The following is an 8,217-nucleotide window of genomic DNA, read 5'->3' as shown; positions in this document are numbered from 1 at the left end:
CTCTACTGTAATGCCACATGTATTGGCCTATACTTATACTTAGCATATTATATGATTTTTTTCATATATCACACCAGGTTAGGGACTCTCCAAACATATCTTCAGAAATTTATGTATTTGTTCAGACTTGCATCTAGCCTGCAAAACATATAGTTGCTCACTCCTATATAGCATTATGATAGGCTAATATTATAGCCATTCAGATTCCCTCCCTTTGGTCCCTGTATGGAACTTACTGTAACTTGTAAATTTCTTCTGATTATTAGACAGATGATCTATGGGATCTTGACTACTTAGTGTTTTGTTGCCTTCTGATTCAAGTTGTCAATGACTTGAAGCTGATAATACAGTAATGTTCAGGTTCTGAAACCTACAGTCGCCAGACGGCTTCTCAATATCCAAACATCTATTCAAATTATTATTACTTATTGAACTCTGGCTGGACCTGGCTGGACTGAATGCCTCCAGCTCATGCATATGGCGGCTGACTATTTGACCTACGACTTTCTGGTCAAGGTGTCTACACCTCTGAATTAGGCTTGGTCTGTTGCTGAAACACCTATTTGCCGCCATACTGCCGAGTGACATTCTAGAAAACCATTCGCTGGCCAAGCTTCAGTTGCTTGTGTTGTTCAATAACACCACAATTAGAGCGTGAGACTCCGACGATGCAGAATGAGTACACGTCCTGCCAGCTACTCCCGGTCACTCAGTATTGGTTGCATCTTCTCCCTACTAGATAAGGGGGGTCGCTGAATATGCATACACGATACAGTAACATGAGGTTCTCGGAGGCCCAGATAGGAATTTAAAATCGTCATGCCGGTTTCGCTTCTGGTTATGGCCGAACGCAATTTCCGGCCTTGAGTCAGATTTAGAACGGTGGTGAAGACCGCTTCGCCGTCACCCACGTCAACCCACCCCTCCGTCTCAACTCAAGTTTCAACTCATCGGGTGCCTTGGAGCCTGGGGGTCAATTGCACATCGCCGCCACAAGCCCTTGCCTTCCGACGACCTTATCCAAACGCGTATGTATATGTATTATTTGAACGACCAGCCTGAGAGCTAACGCGATTCGTACCCATTGAAACGGATATACTGGCCTTGACCAGTCCCGCTCTTGGTTTGAACCGTCATCTGCATGCCCATACAGAACAGGAAAGTTTCCTCGACGTGGTACTTGATGACGGTTAGACATCCAAGTCGTACATTCCTCCCGAAATCAAGCGTTTCAGATCGCAGACTTTGACAGAACGGCGTTTCTCGGGGATAGTGCCTTAAGCCCATAATTAATGAATGAAAACGATGAGTGCGCCTTACACTGTATGTTTGTACGAGCCAACTACCATCATCATCAGCCTCGTCCGTGTCGATCCCACTCACGTTCCCGAGAGCGATGTTGGTCACGGTCGTGATATGGTGGAGAACGGTCACGACGTGGAGAATAACCGCGTCGAGGCGGTGGAGAGCGACTTCGTTCCCGACGCGGAGGCGTTCGCGACAAAGACCTTTCGCGTCTCGGAAAACCTCCGCCTCCCAGCGAGTTTAACAAGTCCTGTACTCCTCTTACCCCGTCCGATTTCCCTTTCTTCTCTTTCCGCGCCTTCTTCTCCGCTTTTTTCGCCTTTCTGGCACGCCTCTCTTCAGGTGTCTCGTCCTTATGCTTGCCTTTCGACTTGGATTTCTTCGTTTTAGATTTACTCTTTTGCAGAGCCTTGGCCTCGCGCCTTTGGGCAATCAAGAAGTCGCGCATCGGGTCTTCTGGGTCAATGGATGCTCCAGTCGAGGCCGATGATTCCGAAGCAGCATCGTCACCGTCATCTTCCGTGATATTGAGACACTAATATGTCTGGACTGGGATTCCACGTACCCATTATCATTTCAGGTTTGGCATTGAGACTCTGCTCCTCCGGCTCAACGAGCTCTCCATCTTCGTTTCGCACTTTGCCCTGCTTATAGTTCTTGACATGGTCTACACGTAATGTCTTTTCCAACACATGTGCGCCATTGAGGTTATCGACTGCGAGCACCGTCGACCGTTGGTCTTCATACATGAGAAACGCGAAGCCGCGTCGTTTGCCTGTGTCTTTGTCGCGGGGCATATTGATGTCCATGACTTCACCATATCTGCGGCGGCAAAATGGTAAATAAGTTGACGGAATTTAAAGGTGAGACTCACTGTGAGAAGATAGTTATAACATCTCCCTCTGTGAGATCGAAATGAAGGCCTCCTACGAAAATATAGGCCGAATCCTTGTACTCGTCGTGCCAGGACGCGCCGCTGGCTCCGAAATCGAGCTCTGCTTGGTTGATTTTGTTGATTTCGCGCACTACACTAAGCATCATTGTCAGCGGGTGTTCTTTGGCACAATCTTCACGTACTTCATGGTGAGTTTTAGCAGGAGATGTGTGACGGGTAACGCCGACGTCACACTCGACCTTTTTTTCGCCTTCTCCAGCGATGGCCTCATTCAAGCTTCCACCCATCCACGACAACCCCGATGGTGGCTGGGGACCATCTACATCGAATCTTCCAGAACAATTCAAGTTCAAGGACATCCCCTACGCCCCATACTCGAAATCTGACAAACTTGGTCGCTTTGCCGATTGGAATGATTCTGCCGACCCGCGTCAAACTGCTGTCGGCCTTCCGCAGGCGCAGGGACTCAGAGGAACCGGTCCTGGCGGCCGAAGACGGGATGGAACCCAGGCATTTGGCAGCGGTTCTGCTAGTGCATTTGCCTACTTCCACGTCGAAGACGAATCGTCGTTTTCGCTCGTGGATAACAAAACCACTGTTCCGCGAAGGGGCGGCGCCTTTGTCAGAGGAGGAAGGGGTGGCACTCGTGGTGGTTCTCAGTCTTATAACTCTCGCGGAGGAAGTAACCAAAGAGGCGGTCGTGGTTTTGTCCCTGGACGCGGTGGTCAAGGTCAAAGAGGTGGACGAAGGGGTTGGAGAGACTGGGAAAAGGTACTTTACTCGCTCCCGCTCAGCCTGTATACTTACGTGCATGCAGAACAACCGAACCCGCGAATCGTCGGTCGTCATTTCTCCCAGTTGGTCGATGCTGGAGGAGATCGAATTCCATCGGCTCACAAAATTACGTCTCGAAGTTGACGAACCTGTAGATCTGTGGGTTCCTGTTCTTTCCCATAATTAATCTGATTCTTTCCAAGGGACACTTATGGCCGACTTTTTGCATACGACAAAACGTTTGATCGTATAACCACCAAAAATGAGCGACCTCTGCAGCTAGTAGACCGCATCAAGTACAATACAACCACATCTGACGACCCTATTATTCAAGACGTGAGATCTTATTCCAGCTCTTCTTACAAGAACTGACACTGGGAAAGCTCTCCTCCAAAAACACGGCCACTGTCTACGCCACTGATGTTATCCTCAGTGTTCTCATGTGTGCTCCACGGTCTGTCTATCCATGGGACATTGTCATCGTGCGTGAGGGCAACAATCTATATTTTGACAAACGCGATGGCGGTCCATTCGATACCGTGACTGTCAACGAAAATGCTGCCGACCCACCTCAAGACCCTACTCCGCCAAACCCCAACAACCCACAGGAAAAAGCAGCGGTACCAGAGGTACCGTCAATCAACTCTGCGACCTCCCTTTCGTTGGAGGCCACCTACATCAACCAAAACTTTGGCTTCCAGTCTGTAATTGAGACTGCGCCGCCGCCGTCTGTTGAGCTCGCGCATCCGAATCCATTCTACGGCCCAGACGAGACAGAGCCACTTGCTTCTTGTGGGTATCGTTACCGTGTATTCGACCTTGGTATCACCGAAGACGAGGACATCAAGATCTGTGTCAGAACGGAGGTCGATGCGTATATTCCAGGGCAAGGAAACCCTCGCGATGGCCAAGGGCTCGTCACAGTCCGTGCGTTGAACGAATTCGATCCCCGTTCTCAAGGCGCCGGTGGCGCACCCGATTGGCGCGCAAAGCTCGATTCTCAGCGCGGCGCTGTCGTTGCCACGGAGATGAAGAACAACAGCTGCAAGCTCGCAAAATGGACTGTGCAAAGTGTATTGGCCGGGGCTGAGTTGATGAAGATCGGGTATGTCTTTGATTGATCTTCGCAGTTTCATTATCGGGCCTTCCTTTCCCTCCCCTGATCATCTTCCGCGTTCCATCGGAGGATTGCCCACGGAACTTGCCCCGCCTCCACCTCCGCTTCTATGTTTCACCTTCATCTCATCTCATCTCGCGATTACCCACTCACCGTTATCTCCAGTTACATCTCTCGCGCCAACCCGCGCGATAATACTCGGCACGTCATTCTCACCACGGCTTCCATGCGCCCGACCGAGTTTGCGGGCCAGCTCAATGTCTCGCTGGCCAACGGCTGGGGAATTGTCCGCAGCGTCACCGACATCTGCATGCGTCTCGGCGAGGGCAAGTATGTCCTTGTCAAGGACCCCAACAAGGTACCATTCTGGTTTCGCTCGTCTGTCTTCTCACTAACGGTGCACTCTAGCCTGTTATCCGACTCTATGCGGTCCCGATGTCGACTTTCACCGCCGACGAGGACGAAGGAGATGTATTCGGAGAGGAGGAACCACAGGAATGATTGTACACTTGCTTTTTCTGTGCAGCCCTTCGCTGGAGCTCTGTTCTCCAGTCGACTTGTACGTGAATGAAGAAAGTTTCTCATTCAACGACTCTAAAGTCGGAGAGTTGCAATTGGGTTATCGAATACGCTGCCCGCGTGTGAGCCTGAAGATAAAGAACATTCGGGGTATTTGCGCGCAGGTTTTTGTCAAGTCGACTTGTTGCCAATTGAACGAAGAAGAAGACACGCATGCAAAATATATCTTCAGAATTCATGCAAAGATTGGAGAACGTGAAACTTTCATAGGTGGAATCAAAGCCCACGCATGCACCGCATTCAGCCAAAATGGTCGTCTGGCAAAGAGAAGAGCGACGTTCTGCCAATGCTGGCGCCCGAGCGATAAGTGGTCTTGCGTCGCCCTCCTTCTAGCGTTTATTTAGTACAGAAGCTTTGTCGAAAACTCACGCGTGCAGCCGGTGGATGAGTGCTAGTATCTGCTCATGGGGCTACCAATTAAGTGCTTAGGCCCCAGGATATCAGGCTGCAACTGGTCACGGCGCCGGTTATTAGTGACAATAGTACTTATGGTCCAGGCGAGTGTGGAATGCTGAGGATCGATATCATCCACCGGATACAACTTCAACTGTAGATATTTACGTCTGGCCACTGGCGGGAGCTGGGACGTACAGTTAATGTGCATCTAGTAGTACATTGGGGCTATACTACGAGAATAAACAAATTAACTTCGCAAGTTCAAAACATTGAAGAAATAACGCACTGGCCGCGGCATCACATCGCGGCTCTACTAGTAAATAGCAAGTGCATAATGAGTATACTTGCTGATAGCAGGAAGCCAGCCGTGTCTTCACTGACTCAGAATACTACTGGAAGCTTGTCAACGAGGACATGAAACTATACATTAATATGAACGCCGCATTAAAAAGACCCAGAGTTACTTCCTAATATTCTGATCGGATGCCAACCACATAGCTCGCCGAATACATTCACAGTAACAACGCAAAAATATCCGTCTACAGCTGGGAACTCACAATGACGTCTCCTACACGTCCACATCAAAGACCAGGACTGCGAGGACCAATGAGGAAACGGTGACCAGCCGTGAGCTGGCAACGCCGCTGCATCCAATACAGCAAGCCAGAAATACACCGAATATTATTGCTGCGAACTCAAGAGTGTCTCTACCGCACCCTCGATATTGACACTACGAGAGTCGTGAGTAACCAACAGACATCGGGTGCTGCAACTACAGACCTGCGTTGGAGGGTCCCGACAAGAACCTCCCCGCCGGATGCCAGGGAACATCGTCGTGAGCTGTCCAATTTCCGCCTCCGTCGGAATTCGCACACCCGCGGCGGGCGAGCGGCCAGTTATACCTTGCACCCACTCCCGCACCACCGAGCCGCTTCCCTCTGGTTGTTGTGGTTGTTGCTGTTGCTGTTGGCGATTGCGGGGGGGCATCGAGGTAGGCCGGGCAGTTGTAATGACTTCGTCCTCCAGAGGCCCATTGTTACTCCCTCCAGCAGCATCGGGATATGCGCGATTTGAGCGTCTCGCAGCCCGTAACGATCCTAGCAGCGGAAAGAGGTAGTTTTGCGCAAACGAGACTGTGCCAGGAGGAAGGCGGTAGCTTTTTATAGCCGTGATGTCCGAACGATATATCTGCCCGGTGAGGATCCCGACCATGGCTGCAGCGAGCGAGCCTGGGAGATGCGAAAGTGCAAGTTGGAGCGCGAAAAGATAGGTAAAGCTTTTGTTGGTCAGCGGGAGCCCGAAGATGCGGAAGTCGTAGGCGGAGGGCACGATCCGTGCGTGCTGATAGAGGATGCTGAATATGAGCGTCGCTGGGCCGGCGGGGATATGGTTCAGGCCCGCACGGTGGAAGAGGAGGAGGGTCAGGAACTCGAGGGCGGTGGAGAGGATGGCAGAAATGACAGCGAATGACTAGAGCGTGTAAGTAATAGGGGAAGACGATCTCAAAACTCACAGCGAACTTGAGGCTACCAAACTGCCGCTCGACCTGCACGCCAATATTGAAGAGGATAAGTTCAGCGATGAACAGGTCGCTAACGCACTGATAAGGGCTGGCCGTCTAAAAGGACAAGAGACCATACCCCGAGCTCGAGAAAGCCAAATGGTGTGTAGGCAGTCGCCAATACTAAGCCAGCTTAGCAGCATACGTGGCGTCACAAACACACGCACCTGATAGTATCGCGAGATGTGGGGGACAAGCTACCCAGCCTGGGTCAAACGACGCGTCCAGAGATACCAAAAGCACCTGACCGCGAACGCACTTGGAGGTGGAAATAGTGCTTCACGTCGAACACGCCGACGAGCAGCGAAGAGATCGCAAGGCTCACCATGAGCCCTGTAGAGGTCTTTAATCGGCCATGAGCGGTGTAACAAAAGCGTACCTTTACACACAGGCGCGTATTCGAAAGACATTGTGAAAGGATTGGATGAGGCTACGTCAGCGGCAGGCACAAGCTGTGACCGTGACTCATCACGTGTCTGCCCATTGCTCCAAACTGCTGTGTCGCAGCCTCGCAGGTTCTTGTCCTTGTCCGATCCATTGCCACCTTACAGGTCCTGCTTGAATCGGAGTCCACCGCCGCTATTGGGCCGTGATAAGTTGACTGCAATCTCTTGGATGCAGGTTCCTTGACACGGGCTCTTTGGTTTCAAGGAGCAGGCTTCTTTCTCATTCAAGTAGTCGGCTTCTCAAGCCACCACGGCTGCCGCGCTGGCAACTGGCCTGCTTTGCCTCACGGACACATTCTATGCTGTGGCTGTAGCTGCTCTATGACATCCCGAGCTCCAACGCGACAGAACCTTGAATACATGAAAACCTCAAGCGCCGTAGCCAAATCGTAGCCCCATTTTCTCTGTAGCCGACCTCGGTCTCTCAACACCGTCCCTGCGATAACCCCCCGCCCACATGACGTCCTCCCGACGGGTCTTGGAGCGCATACGCGGCCTCGTTGTGTGCGCCATCAGCGTGATCGTCCAGCCTATATGCTTGCGGCGTTTCCCGGCATGCGTCACGTTGAGGCCGGGTCATGTTACGCAAGATTTACAGCCTCTTTATCTCAACAGCAATATCGGATCGAGCCATATACGGCCAGTCGCACGAATGACAGCGCGCGTCTACTCTAGATTGTGGGAACACCCGGCGATCCCCCAACAGCACCGTTATGTCCGCCGCTATTCTCTCTTCCTATCTCGCCCGGGAAGTATCTGCGGCAGGGACCCGCGGAGCCCACTGAATGGGTTCTTTCGTTGGCCACGGAAGAAGAGAAGACGGCGTTGTCCTGTTCGCTGACTCCAACTCTGGCGCAACAGCTCTCGTTTTTATCCGTCTAACTGCAATTGTCTGCGGAGTTCCGCGTCAGATTACCCACACACTCTATTGGAAGGGTTACAACGGGGGGCAGTGCTGAACTACATTGACAATTGCCTTGTCTGTTTTACTTCTCCAGTCAATGAAATCGCTGACTTGACCCAGGTCAGATACGACAGCAGTTACGCACAGCACTGCGCCAAAAACTGCAACACCCCCAATCGCGCGTCCATCCAGTCGATAATGCGGCGCCAACTGCCGGCCCTGGCATATCTGCGCTGTCTT

At 51.6% G+C, this 8,217-nt stretch overlaps 3 protein-coding genes across 3 annotated transcripts; 1 reads left to right on the top strand and 2 right to left on the bottom strand.

Annotated features, from left to right (window-relative positions):
* Nucleotides 1–1,065: 1,065 nt before the first annotated feature.
* On the bottom strand, nt 1,066–2,399 carry MIND_00793900 (RRM domain-containing protein; the record flags this gene model as incomplete). Its single annotated transcript, XM_037364624.1, has 6 exons — nt 2,383–2,399; nt 2,180–2,335; nt 1,871–2,127; nt 1,384–1,821; nt 1,321–1,342; nt 1,066–1,276 (listed from the first exon to the last, which is right to left on the bottom strand). The coding sequence occupies exons 1-6, from the start codon at nt 2,385–2,387 to the stop codon at nt 1,066–1,068; spliced, it is 1,089 nt and encodes a 362-aa protein (XP_037220268.1). The 5' UTR covers nt 2,388–2,399.
* Nucleotides 2,400–2,461: 62 nt separating this feature from the next.
* Nucleotides 2,462–4,592, top strand: MIND_00793800 (Eukaryotic translation initiation factor 3 subunit D; the record flags this gene model as incomplete). Its single annotated transcript, XM_037364623.1, has 6 exons — nt 2,462–2,971; nt 3,018–3,133; nt 3,178–3,310; nt 3,358–4,079; nt 4,257–4,449; nt 4,500–4,592. 6 exons carry the CDS (start codon nt 2,462–2,464, stop codon nt 4,590–4,592), a joined length of 1,767 nt encoding a protein of 588 aa, XP_037220267.1.
* A 1,042-nt stretch (nt 4,593–5,634) lies between these two features.
* MIND_00793700 (DSC E3 ubiquitin ligase complex subunit 2) lies at nt 5,635–7,037 on the bottom strand (the record flags this gene model as incomplete). The annotated part of the gene is made up of 7 exons (XM_037364622.1): nt 5,635–5,796; nt 5,847–6,536; nt 6,580–6,658; nt 6,707–6,750; nt 6,795–6,824; nt 6,887–6,960; nt 7,007–7,037. 7 exons carry the CDS (start codon nt 7,035–7,037, stop codon nt 5,635–5,637), a joined length of 1,110 nt encoding a protein of 369 aa, XP_037220266.1.
* Nucleotides 7,038–8,217: the final 1,180 nt, after the last annotated feature.

This window comes from Mycena indigotica, assembly GCF_014461135.1.
Source record: "Mycena indigotica strain 171206Taipei chromosome Unknown Mind.scaff0006, whole genome shotgun sequence".
Lineage (NCBI taxonomy): Eukaryota > Fungi > Basidiomycota > Agaricomycetes > Agaricales > Mycenaceae > Mycena > Mycena indigotica.
The sequence above is the reverse complement of the archived record's forward strand: the minus strand, read 5'-3'. Positions and strand labels throughout refer to the sequence as shown.